Source organism: Lycorma delicatula, chromosome 12 (genome assembly GCF_047948215.1).
Source record: "Lycorma delicatula isolate Av1 chromosome 12, ASM4794821v1, whole genome shotgun sequence".
Taxonomy (NCBI): Eukaryota; Metazoa; Arthropoda; class Insecta; order Hemiptera; family Fulgoridae; genus Lycorma; species Lycorma delicatula.
The window spans coordinates 3193195-3207222 of NC_134466.1; the positions used below are offsets into that span (position 1 = coordinate 3193195).

Here is a 14028-nt window from a genome sequence, read left to right on the forward strand (position 1 = left end):
TTAGATTAGAGTATACTGTTGGTATTTATTTGTGAACTGAAGGAATTAGAATAAATTTTGGCAAAAAATCTGAAACAGTATTGGTTGATTACACTGTGAAACAGCTTTACAAAAGATTTCTTTATCAGGTTACAATCAAGAGACCCAGAAATGAATGCGGTTAACTACAACTGACGTCCAGGAAAAATTTAGAAATATAGGAAACAAAAATAAATTTAAAACTATGTTTAATTAACATAAAAGATAATTTCTTATTAATATGAATTCTTGAGAAAAAATGAAGAATATATCTTCAATAGTGGAAAATATTTCTAGAAGAGATAATTGGCTTTTATTTCTAGAATTTTTTACAGAATTACAGAAAAAAGAAATTGAATTACATAGATGTGAAAATGTGTGGATGTCCAATAAGATTTGGTTCAATGATTTTGTATGAAAGAAGATCCAGATTGTTCTAGCGGGGAGATAACACAATTATTATGATCTAAAAAACTAAAAAAGAATAAGTGTATTTTAAATATGCACAATATTGTTTTTCTAATTCAAAATACAAACTGTTCCTTAATACAGTTTCTAAAAAATATTTTCCGTTTCATCAGTAATAATTAAAGTGTTCGATACATCAAACAATAAAATTTGATAGTTCCTCCGAGATATTCATTGTACTAAGGTACTTGTACTTATTTTCAGTAGACATTAAAGGTAGCAAAGCGCAAGAAAAAACATGTCTATTCAACACATATAAATTACATTTACTATTTATACAAATAATGTATCCAGATGTAATATAAAAATTAGGCATTTCCTGTAAAATTATTGAAACATTTTATAGCATTTTCTTAATAAAATTCATTTTAGTTCCTACATAAAATTCATCGGTAATTAATTTTATAAAAATTTTGCCACGTTGATGTATCCATTTCAAAAAAAGGTTACATCACCCCTGTTTTTTTTAATAAAACAAATTTTGTAAAATGGAAGTTAATTATTAATCTAGAATAGATTTTAAATTAAAAAACAAAATTTCATGTAAATAAGATCATCATATAAACTGTAGCAACGTGCTTTAAAAAATCTACGTTAAATTTGAAAAAATGTTTAATTTAAAACAGATATATTAAAAAAAAATAATAAATCTATGTTGCATACAATAAAATAAATGTCCCTCACTTTAAAATAATGTCCTAAATTGTATGGGTTTTCTTTCTAGAAGATTGTTCGTAGTTACCATACAGAAGAGATGTTCACTTTTAGACGGCAACGACGCAACTAAAATATGTCTTACTTCGTATAAGGTTACAAGATTGAAAAACAAGTTTCTGCGTCTCTGATTGGTCAATGATATCGGAGTGTTTCGTCATAGACCCGAGCGGCTACCTCGTGACATCTCTTAATCCGTTCAACGTTAAAAGAATAGACCAACTCTGTGATAAGAATTGAAAAACAAGTTAATTACATTTCTGCGTCTCTGATTGGTCAATAATATCGGAGTGTTTCGTTACAGACCCGAGCGACGTCTCTTAACCCGTTCAACGTTAAAAGAATAGACCAACTCTGTTATAAGAATTGAAAAACAAGTTAATTACTTTTCTGCGTCTCTGATTGGTGAATAGTATTAAAAATTGTTTAATCGTTCTAATGAATCCATCCTGTCGTAACTTGTAATCTTCAACACATAATAGCATTAAAATATATATTTGAATTTAAAATAAAAAGAAGGAACTAATTTCAAAATGATTTTTTTACTTTAACCTGTATTAATATATTTATTAATAAAAACAAATTACGTCATCAAAATTACCGATCTAATTGAAAATTAAACAGACATTTTTTTGAATAGTAATTTACAGAACTGAACTTTTGTTTTTTGCATCGGTATTTATTTTTTCAGTTAAGAAAAAAAAAATTGGTTATGTTATATTCTCTAAGACAGTATAAGGTATTAATTTGTTAATTAATACCGATGAAATTTGATAAATAAAAAATGATGGTTATAAATTAATTTCCAGACATAATATTTTTTATTAAAAGGGATATATTAGGTTTGCGCCTTTCCTAACACTGAAGTTTCACATAAAATTCTCCCTATATCTAACTTCAATTAGACTATGCGCCAAATCGTTTTTGATTACGTCTTTAAACGCCAAAAATACTATGCTAAGAAAGCAAGTGTTGATTCCAACAACGACAGTTTTGTTGTAAAATTCAATTTACTCAGAGTCCTCTTGGTTTACTTAAAAATCAAGAAACAGATTTACAAATTTAATAAGCCTGTAATAAAAACATACCCTTCTCTCTTTGCTTTGATCCGCTTTCGGGGGCGAGGTCAACACCTCATCATAGTTACTCGAGGCCTCCTTTTACGTTTCTGAAGCACTTTGACCTCCAGCGTTTTACTAACGACAGATTCTGAAATGACTCTGTCTCTTTATCATCCGCTAAGACAACCAGACCTTTCCTACTGTGTTTTATGTTCCTAATTTTCAAATTTCCTTGAAATATAGCTTTCAAATTTCCTTTTATTCCTTTCTAATTTCCTTAATAGTTTTGTGGAGCTTTCCTTCCTGTTTATGAATGTGACTTTTGGTTGCTTGTGGGTTAAGCTGGCCTCTCGCTTGCCTTTAAGCACCTAGGCGTAGAGTTTCCGCTTCGCCCTAATAAGTACAGGCGCTGGGCGCTGGTACCGGGACGGAATTTGCCTCTTTTCTTTAACTATAACCTCCTTGACTTCAGTTGGCTTAGAGACAAGCGCCTCAAATCCGTTCGCCAAAGCACAGTTCCCTAAACTCATGTTTAGGAAACATTTATGTTTAGAGAACATTTCCCTAAACTCATTATCCCTAGGGATCACTCGTCTTCAAGAAATCCAACAACTGCTCACATAGTTACTCAAATTGTGTACCAGAGATACAGAACTACCAGCCTTAACTAAATCACTATTCAGACTAATTTTTGGTATCCCTAATTAGTCTCTGTCATCTACTACTTTGTCGGGCAAGCCGACATATTTGAAATACAAGCAGCCGGTGGCCTGATTCCCTCACGTCACTTTTTGCACGTCTTAACCCCGTTGCTGAATAGTTTAAGCGAGTGCAAGCAATTACGAAAATACTGATTTCGGTCCCTGCTCTGAAAAGAGCGTATACATGACTAATCGCCTTAATTCGCCCAGGTAGACTGTCCGCCCTACCTGGGCGAACCTTTGCTCGTTACAGGGTATTTATACCAAAACCCACCGGGTCGGTCTAGTGGTTAACGCGTCTTCCCAAATCAGCTGATTTCGAAGTCGAGAGTTACAGCGTTCAAGTCCTAGTAAAGCCGGTTATTTTTACACGGATTTGAATACTAGATCGTGGATACCGGTGTTCTTTGGCGGTTGGGTTTCAATTAACCACACATCTCAGGAACGGTCGAACTGAGAATGTACAAGACTACACTTCGTTTACACTCATACCCTCCTCATTCATCCTCTGAAGAATTATCTAAACGGTAGTTACCGGAGGCTAAACAGGAAAAAGAAAGACATAAAAAGGGTATTTACACCAGCAGTCGTTGCGACAAAAAGCCGATCGCTTTACAAGGCTCTTGAGGCAAATGCATGTCTAAATCAAACACCAGATACCAAAAAGGAACTCTGTGAAAACGGTCAAATCATGAACGATCCACCATTTTTATGCAGATGCTGTTAAAACATTAGTCGGTAAGAATTAAAAACCCGGGGAACGTAACCGCTTGACACCGGTTTAAAAAAACACCAAAGCTAACCTAAGTCACGGTAACAACTTTGATTATACGCATCAGAAGGACCAAAGTATAGGATAAGGTTGCGACAATATTTTAAAGGTGATTGCAGAACAACAATTTTTTCATTAAAAAAATTCAGGTTATGTTACCCCTTACTATTCCAGCTATTAACCATTTTTTACATTACGTAGTATTTTACAGCTGTTTAGTATTTTTTACCACTAGTTTCAAAGATTGTCACAGGACTTCTGAAGTAGTTCTGTACTGTCATATAAAATAAATGTTGTTTTTCGGTGTTTAATGATAGAAAAATTATTTAACATTCCCCGTACGTTATTAACATTTTTTCTGATGTCTTTCATTTAAAACCAAATGAAAGATATGCAGCTTAAAAATAATTTTACTGCACTTTAATTAAGAAAGTAAACTATTTTCATTGCCTACTAATTTAATTTATAATATTGCCGTGATTGGTTAGGTTATTATTTTTTTTTTTTTTGTCTTCAGTCATTTGACTGGTTTGATGCAGCTCTCCAAGATTCCCTATCTAGTGCTAGTCGTTTTATTTCAGTATACCCTCTACATCCTACATCCCCAACAATTTGTTTTACATACTCCAAACGTGGCCTGCCTACACAATTTTTCCCTTCTACCTGTCCTTCCAATATTAAAGCGACTATTCCAGGATGCCTTAGTATGTGGCCTATAAGTCTGTTTCTTCTTTTAGCTATATTTTTCCAAATGCTTCTTTCTTCATCAATTTGCCGCAATACCTCTTCATTTATCATTTTATCCACCCGTCTGATTTTTAACATTCTCCTATAGCACCGCATTTCAAAAGCTTCTAATCTTTTCTTCTCAGATACTCCGATCGTCCGAGTTTCACTTCCATACAAAGCGACACTCCAGACATATACTTTCAAAAATCTTTTCCTCACGTTTAAATTAATTTTTGATGTAAACAAATTATATTTCTTACTGAAGGCTCGTTTAGCTTGTGCTATTCGGCATTTTATATCGCTCCTGCTTCATCAATCTTTAGTAATTTTACTTCCCAAATAACAAAATTCTTCTACCTCCATAATCTTTTCTCCTCCTATTTTCACATTCAGCGGTCCATCTTTGTTATTTCTACTACATTTTATTAATTTTGTTTTGTTCTGGTTTATTTTCACGCGATAGTTCTTGCGTAGGACTTCATCTATGCCGTTCATTGTTTCTTCTAAATCCTTTTTACTCTCGGCTAGAATTACTATATCATCAGCAAATCGTAGCATCTTTATTATTTCACCTTGTACTGTTACTCCGAATCTAAATTGTTCTTTAACATCATTAACTGCTAGTTCCATGTAAATATTAAAAAGTAACGGGGACAGGGAACTTCCTTGTCGTAGTCCCTTTCTTATTACGGCTTCTTTCTTATGTTCTTCGATTATTACTGTTGAGGTTTGGTTCCTGTAAATGTCAGCAATTATTCTTCTATCTCTATTCTTGAACCGTAAACTTTTTAAAATGCTGAACATAGCAATTATACCTGGCGATAATGTTCAGTACTCTTTCGTTATATGTTACCCAAAAATTCTTGCCCAAATCACTCAAAAATAATTATCATGTTAAAAAACCAATTTTAGATCGATAAAAAATGGGAAAAATGTTTTTCAATTTTTGCAAAAACTTTTTTCGATTTTTTCTATATATTTTTTTTTAAATTATCGGAACGTAAAATTATAATTTTACATTTAGACCGTATATTGTAAAAATCGGTGGGGCTCCGCCCCCCCCCCCCAAATCCCCTTCAACAATCATTATACAGAGTGATTCAGGAGGATAGGGCAATACTTTGACAACTCATTCTAGAGGCTAAAAATAAGAAAAATGTTCATATAAACATAGGTCCGAAAACGCTTTGTTAGCGAGTTATACAGGGTGAAAGATTTCGCCCGAGTTTCAGTTCCTCCGGATAAATTAAGGCTTTCTGAAAAACTGGGAAGGTCAATTAAGGGGAAAATTGTTTCTTACGGTTTTTGAGCTGGGAAATCGAAAAAAGTAACTCCCAGAACTGTATCTCTCTTAGTTTCCAAGATATCCCGTGTAAAACGCCAAAAATAGGGTCAAAAAACACATTTTTTGCGTTTGACGAACAATAACGTTTTTAAATTGGCGATAAATCATACATTTTTCAAACGGTAATTGTAGAGAATTTAATTATAAGAAGATTGAGATGTAAATAATGTCGACAGAAAACAAATAACATTTTAAACACGTCGACTTTTATTAACAACAAAACAGATACAAAAACGTTTTCGTTGTGTACAGTAAAAAATAACTGGAGGAAGAAAGAATACTTACTGTTTTTTTTTTTTATGATAATGATAAAATGCTGCTTACAAGTAGTATTTCATGCGGTTTAATAACTTTCAAAAATGCCACCGTTGTGTTCAATGCATTTTTCAACGCGTTGTACTTGATTTTGTGTTGCCAGTCTAACGGTATCTTTGCGTTCTTTGATTATAGTTGCAGCGTTGAGAACGGGAGCGATCAGTTCATCGCGTGCGTCTGCTTTTTGCTTGTAAACTTCATTTTTCAACCGTCCCCACAAACAATAATCCAACGGACTTTACTTTTCGATTTAGTACAACACGACCAGGATACCTATTTCGATATTCCGTAACCGCTGCCGCAGCACTTCCATTGCAAAATCCATAGATGAAAATCACGTCGGAATATTCGGCATTAGTGAAGATAGGCAGCATTTTTCAAAACAAAACTAAACAGAATTTCCCTTTTTTTAACAGACAATTTTTTATGCGCAGTAAAACGAATACAATATTACACTTCTTAACAGTTTTCTGAAAATTTTACGATACGAATTAAATATTTTTTGGCGTTTTACACGGGATATCATAGAAACTAAGATAGATACAGTTTTGGGAGTTACTTTTTTCGATTTCCCATCTCAAAAACCATAAGAAACAATTGAATTTGTCCCTTAATTGATCTTCCCAGAATTTCAGAAAGTCTTAATTTACCCGGAGGAACTGAAACTCGGGCGTAATCTTTCATCCTGTATAACTCGCTAACGAAGCATTTTCGGACCTATGTTTACGTGAACTTTTTTCTTATTTTTAGCCTTAAGAATGAGTTGTCAAAGTTTGCCCTGTATTTCCTTGATTTTGGGCATAAAAATAATTTTAAAATGAAAAAAACATATTTTTCCTCGCTAATCAAGTATGAACATATTAGGAATTCACTCGATATAACCATTTATAGTTATTTATTTTATTAATATAATTTAATCAAACTTAACCTACGCTCGCTAACGTTCCCTAATTAACACGGTAATGGTTTGAGTATTTAAATAATAAATTCAGTAATTGTAACAATTATTTATTATTTAAATAATGAAAACATTATTGTTAATTTGTCGATGTCAACGAGCGTAGGTAAAAAAATATTTTTTTTCCCTTAATTCTCGCCTAAAAATTGTTATTTGTAACAAAAAAAAAAAACAAACAAAAGGGTGCTTAGGACCGCACGGCCGAAGTGAAAACTTGTATGGGATCGCAATGTTTCGAATTAATATATATATTACAAGTAGCGTATAACGATTACATTCAATAGCCGCTTTAACCTTTCACCCCTAGAACCAATTTAAACGTGTTTTTTTCCACGATTATCCCGTGTTTGTAGTAAAATTTTCCCGCTAGAAGACTGGATTTGCTGCAAAATACATAATAAAACACTGGTTTCAGACGCCCAGAAAATAGTATATTACTATACTTAGTGTATACGTTTAATTTTTCTTCTTCGCAACTTATATACAACATTTTTCACCCGATGCCTCAGATTGCCGTTGTAGCCGATAGGTATAACGCTTCTTTCCGCTGCGTTGCTCGTAACACAGTTCGAGTCTTAGGGGGCTAGATTTTTTTTTCACTTTAAATATTTATTTATTTAATTCAAACCAACTTTATAATTAATTATTATAAATAATATTTATTGGTTAAAATATTAACCAAATTGACGCCCCTGCGTAATTTCAAACATCCCGCTGGGATTAAGGGAATAGGGAATTTCCTACCGGGACTTCCTATTGAATTACATATATACATTTTTAAAAGTACATAAAATTTTGTTTCATTACTAACTTGACTTATTATTTAGTATTTACAATCAGAGGTTAATAATTATTAATAAATCAATATATTTAAATTGAAAAAAAAGGAGATGAAGTCTGATTCGAACCGATATCCCTTCCTCTTGTAAGATCCAAATATTTCATTAATTAAAATTTTATTGAGCTATAACTCTGGAACCGATGAAAATAAGTACCGCTTATAATATATAGTCGAAAAGCTCTCGATAAAATTGATCGTGGATCGTGTTTTATTACCGACATGATTTTTCCATCGTTCTCAATTCGAATGCTTAATACTCGATAACGAAGGCGTTAACCACTGTTTTTATCATAGAATTTTAAACCGAAATCACGTATCGTACGTCAACCTTTCTATTTAAAAAATTAAATTTGATTCAATACGGCGGAAAAAATTAAAAGCCCACCGTAATGCCGATTTTTTAACTTTCCTGAACCCCATTTCTTTCTGCGCCCGTACCCGCTTTTTTCGAATTACAATATATTTACACGTTTTTTTTTTTATGAAGGATTCGGCGATTATATTTCTTCTTAGCTTCCGTCGCCCTATTTTGCGCATATACTAACTGCAGAGGCGTGCCTGTGGCACGCCCTCCGCAGCTAGACCCTGTAGACCGGTAATCGCTAGCGCACAGATTTCAGCGTATTTAGCGAAAGATCAGATCCGTAGGTATTACGTCGGGTGAGTGCGATCAAAACAGAGGGCTAAATGAATTAATTTCCGGATAACCGAGATCCGGTCGATCGAGAGTGTACCAGATGAGTTAAACGATTAGCGCTCGACCTGCCGATACTTACGCCGTTTGAATAGTAAAAATCGGACGAGCGGTTGCCGAGATATCACGGCGGCACCCCCTCCCCAATTTCCGAACGGCACCCCGGGGGCGCTTGAAAACATTATCGTCTGTCGGGAAACGCTGGGAGGGGATGGGGTTGCGTCGAGGTGAGTTGAGAAAATTTTTCCGAGCGCTAGGACCGACCGTTTTCGAGATATTTGCGATTTTCTTTCGAAAATTCGGATCCTATTAAAAAGTACTACATTTTTCCCAAGCCACGAGATATATATATATATATGTGTGTGTGTGTGTGTGTGTGTGTGTGTGTTCGGTATATAGATATATAATAATAATATAACAATAAATGTTTATAATAATAAAAGCAATTGTAAAAATTTAAAAAAAAGGAAAAATTAAAAATATCTTTTTAAAAGAATTAAATTTGACTAAAGAAAATAATAAATTAAAAAAATAGAAATCAAGGTAATTAAATGAAGGATTAAACATAGTTACGAGGGATTTAAATATTAAATCAACTTTGAGAGAGGTTTAATTTTTAAATGGATTATGACGTTGTAGAAATAGCAGAGGTATTTAAAAATTAAAAGTCCTCACCTGTCTTATATCGATTTATCCTCCAACGAAAATATTTAAAATTAAAAGAGTTCTTTAATTCGATTAATCGATTTTCAGAGAGGTTTAATTTTTAAATGAATTATGTCGTTGTAGAAATAGTAGACATTTAAAGCTTAAAGTCCTCACTAGGTTTTACATGGATAAGAAAACATTTAAAAGCAGTAATTTAAAATTTAAAGAGATCTTTAATACGATTAATCCAAACATTCAATTTTCATAGATATTCAATTTTTAAATAGGCACGATTACGTATGTGTATACAGAGTGTTTCTAAAGTACTGGGCTGGCAATATTTTTTCGAATTCTACTGGTAAAACTAAACGAAAAATATCCCAAACCAATAAACCACAGAGCTTAATTTTTAAATGTATTTTTAATAGGGACGATTACGTATGTGTATACAGGGTGTTTCTAAAGTACTGGGCTGGCAATATTTTTTCGAATTCTACTTGTAAAACTAAACGAAAAATATCCTTAGTTACAGCAATTTCTCCTTTGTTCTCCCCCTGTCCGCCATTTTCTTATTTTTATATAAAACTTTATATCTCGAGTTCGGATAGAGGAATAAGATTAATATTTGGTAAGCGTCTCGGTAATAAAGTTTTAAAAGTAGAAAAAAATCAGAAATTAAATACCTTCCTAAATTACAAAACGGCAGCGATGTTTATTTTTCAATCCGTTATATCTCCGTAAATGTTGGTTTTATCTTTTCTAAAATATTACGCCTTTAATTTTGAACAAAATGTCATTTTATTTTTTAAATCGGGTAACAAATAGTCGAGTTACAGGAAAAAATTGACGTTGTAATTTTATGATGTAATTACTACGCCAGTAAATTATTACTTAATTTGATACATACTACAATCGACTGTAAATAAAAACAGTTAATTGAACTGAATGTAAAGTGGAGGATATAAAAATTAGATATCCATGTTTTAATTACATGTGCTGATGAAACACAGTCGTGCTGTCCCAGATTAAAATAACGGCGAAATTCTCTATGCGCTCCCTCCACACTGTCATTGATTTTGTAAAACGCTTTGATAGCAAATGCACGTTACACACCACTCCAAGGATCCATGACAACTAAATGGCAGGTTAGGTTAGAGAGACTCACCGGGTTGGTCTAGTGGTGAACGCGTCTTCCCAAATCAGATGATTTGGAAGCCGAGAGTTCCAGCATTCAAGTCCTAGTAAAGCTAGTTATTTTTACACGGATTTGAATACTAGGTCATGGATATCGGTGTTCTTTGGTGGTTGGGTTTCAATTAACCTCACATCTCAGGAATAGTCAAACTGAGAATGTACAAGACTACACTTCATTTACACTCATACATATCATCCTCTGAAGTATTATCTAAACGATAGTTACCGGAGGCTAAACAAGAAAAGAGAGGTTAGGTTAGAGAGGCTGGCGCCACTTATCAAGTGGTAATCGCCCACGGCTACCAACACAACTTTCAAAATTTCCCGTTTCTTTGAATCACCTGTATATATACAAATATATATATTTGTGTAGAGAGAGAGAGAGAGAGAGTGAGGGGGAGAGAGATAGATAGATAGATAGATAGACAGACAGATAGATAGAGAGAGAGAGAGAGAGAGAGGGGGGATAATACGTGAGTAAGCAAGCTCTGTAATATAAATGATTTATTATAAATAATGAACAAATCTGTTCATCTTTTATCTCACTTTTGGTTTTTTGTCTAAGCGATCTAAGTGTGCGTCCATTATGTTTCAATAAACATGCACGCAATGATATTTGGAATGATTCAAATCCCATAAGGGGGGGGGAGTAAAATCCATTTTCCTTTTTATTGTTTCTGTATTGAAACTCCAATACATTCCTGTACTAATTAGATGACTCCACTACGTCACCATAGTTAAGTATTTGGGCAATTTCATGCAGGGAAGAAAGATAATAAGCCTAAATTTTCTTCATTTTTTTGTCAATTATCATTTTAATTTATATATTCAGAATGGATTAACCTTTTCCCATCACGATGATCCGCGGTTGATTAGCGCTCCGTGAAAATATGTTGGTATTTAATTGCCTCCCTTCATAGTCTTATGCTGCTACCCTCTTGTGAAAAAAATTTCTAAAAATTAAGTATATTAAAGAGATTTAACAGATTCTGACAAAAAAAAACCGTTACGATTGGATATTTTTTATGCCTGTAACAACAAAAAAATTGTAACGGTACAAAAATTACGATAATTTAATTGCAGAATTTTTTTGCGCTTTTCTACCGTGTATTAGCGAAATTTTTTTTTGCTTTGCGTTTGTGAAATAGTTTGCAGATTTAAAAAATAATACTTTCAAGCAAATCGGTTGAAAACTGGACAAAATATGATGAAAAACCCGTGTCATAAATCACAGATTAGTAACATATGTTAGTATAAATAAAAGTAGATTTTGAAAACTACGTTTTATAAAAATCCCCACCACTCAAAAGGCTATTCAGATTGACAAAAACCATTTTTACTATACACTGTTATTCATTACGAATCGATATGTGTTACACGTTTACCGATATCATTTGTCAGAAAAGATATTTATAGACCTCAAGTAAAAGTGACGTATTTATGATCACAAGTCCTTTTTTTTGTGTGCCGTATAACATAATTTATTTTGACATTTCAATACATCGATATGTTGCTAATATAATAAGCTATTTTTGTAAATAATAAATAAATCAGTAATCCTCATAGCAATTATAATACCCAAGTCACAGACACACACACACAAGCACATTTCTGATAAAAAAATGGTCATATTCTTTCTAGTCTAAATAAAACATTTTACATCGTATAAAAGTCGTTCAAATTGTGTAATAAAACAGATTCCTTTGTGAATATAAAAGAAAATAACCGACCTAGATGCCATATAAAATGATTTTGTAACAGCGTTTTAAAACTGACGCCGTGCGTAACCAGTTCCAAGGCTACATGATCGAAAAAGGTTAATAGATTATGAAATTTTGTAAAATTATTTCAGATTATAATTCACCGATGCTAAAAATACTGCTTATAATTCATCAAGAAGGTAGTAAGAAAACGGTCACCGTGGATGCTGTATCTGAAATTTTTACTCGAAGACTACAATAATTTTTTTAACATAATACTTTATTTGAATACTTTAAAATTCTCTTTCTAAGTAGTAGTCTGTTGAGGGCAAAGAAACCTAAAACCACAACGTAACTTTCCTAGCTTTGATGGAAAAAATTATATAAACCATTTTTTTTTCAGAAGTCAATGTGACATTCCAAATTGCTCCATCGGGTTTCAAAATTTAGTAAAATAACAATTTTTTTTTTATCAACTGTTTTAATGGATTTTCAATAAACCACATAATACACTATCCAAAATGTAAACACAATATTCCACTTACTGAATCCAGATACATAATCAGGATCGCATCAAAACTAAAAAAAAATATTAACAAAGCAAAAAAAAAATAAATTTCACAAAAAAGAAACATATATATAAAACTCCACAATAATGATCATAATAATAAAAAATAATAACAATGTAACAAAACAGAACAATACGACGAGGTTACTGTACACATTTATTTAATAATCAGTTCCACGGCTAATAACCTCTTTGCATGTAGGTCGTAACACGATTGTATGTTCAAACTGAGCAGTATAACAACCCTTTATGTCGCACAGTGGCGGATACGCTTCAACAATATCTGAAAAAATAAATAAAATTTATAAACAACACAATAACACACTTACAAAGAAATATTCAACAGGGGAGAGATCAATTTAAAATCTTTCTATTTTTTAATTCCACAGTCAAACCAGGTCTCAGTTTACATCATCCTCTGAAAAGATTTTTGACACGCTTTCTTATGAAGGGTGTCTGATTACTTCCATGCACACTACATTACTGAAGTTGTTCTTTGTTCTTAGTTTACCGCATCTCCACTAGAGCATACACAGACTTTCTGGCAGGTACAGGTATAAATCTGTTGCTGGCAATCATTTGAGTCGATCGAGTATTTTAATTTGTAAAAAACGAATGAAAGAGAATTATGTGTGGTGATCAATCATTACTTTTTGAAAGTGAAAACCACAAAGAAATTAAAACCGGGGGAGATAATTATTGCGAGTTAGCTTTATCGATTAGAACCGGTTTTGAATATTCTGGATAACGATCTATAGAGATTAAACAACAAAATATTAAATAAAAATTCATATGATGACTGAGAATAGAAACCGATCACAAAGACTAATGACATCTTAAATGATTAAGTACATCATATTTTGGATAAATATCCAAAATAGTTTTCAAGATGGATGCCATAATTATATCACAATCTATCAAAAGTGTGAGCGAGTAAACATTTTTTAAACACAGTTTAGAGCTGTTTCAACATATTCAAGAGGAAATTTTGTGCAATTTCATATTGGGAAACACTCGTATATTGCTACTGACCTGCTGAAAACAAACAGTCAAAAACAGCAGTCAAAGTACAGGAATTCATTCCACAGAAGAGAAAAACCATTGACATCAACAGCAAAGATAATCGATGGCCACTATCTTTTGGAATGCTCACTTATCTTAATTGACTTTCTGAAAAGCTCTCCTAGTTTCTGAAAAAACTAGGCGATCGTGTCATCTTTTCTGTATAGTGTAAATGCGAAAGTAAAGGAAAAAATCTGCTGTGCACACCAGATGACTTCCTCATTGTACGCCTATTAAATT

The 14028-nt window shown here is 32.7% G+C and overlaps 1 protein-coding gene across 2 annotated transcripts in view; it reads right to left on the reverse strand.

Annotated features, from left to right (window-relative positions):
• Positions 1-12619: 12619 nt before the first annotated feature.
• LOC142332716 (methionine aminopeptidase 2-like) overlaps positions 12620-14028 on the reverse strand; it is a 54217-nt gene continuing 52808 nt past the window's right edge. For both annotated transcript variants that reach the window (XM_075379303.1, XM_075379302.1), the window contains one exon: positions 12620-13009. In XM_075379303.1, the coding sequence (XP_075235418.1) occupies positions 13000-13009 (10 nt within the window). In that variant the 3' untranslated portion in view covers positions 12620-12999. The remainder of the gene's footprint in view (positions 13010-14028) is intronic.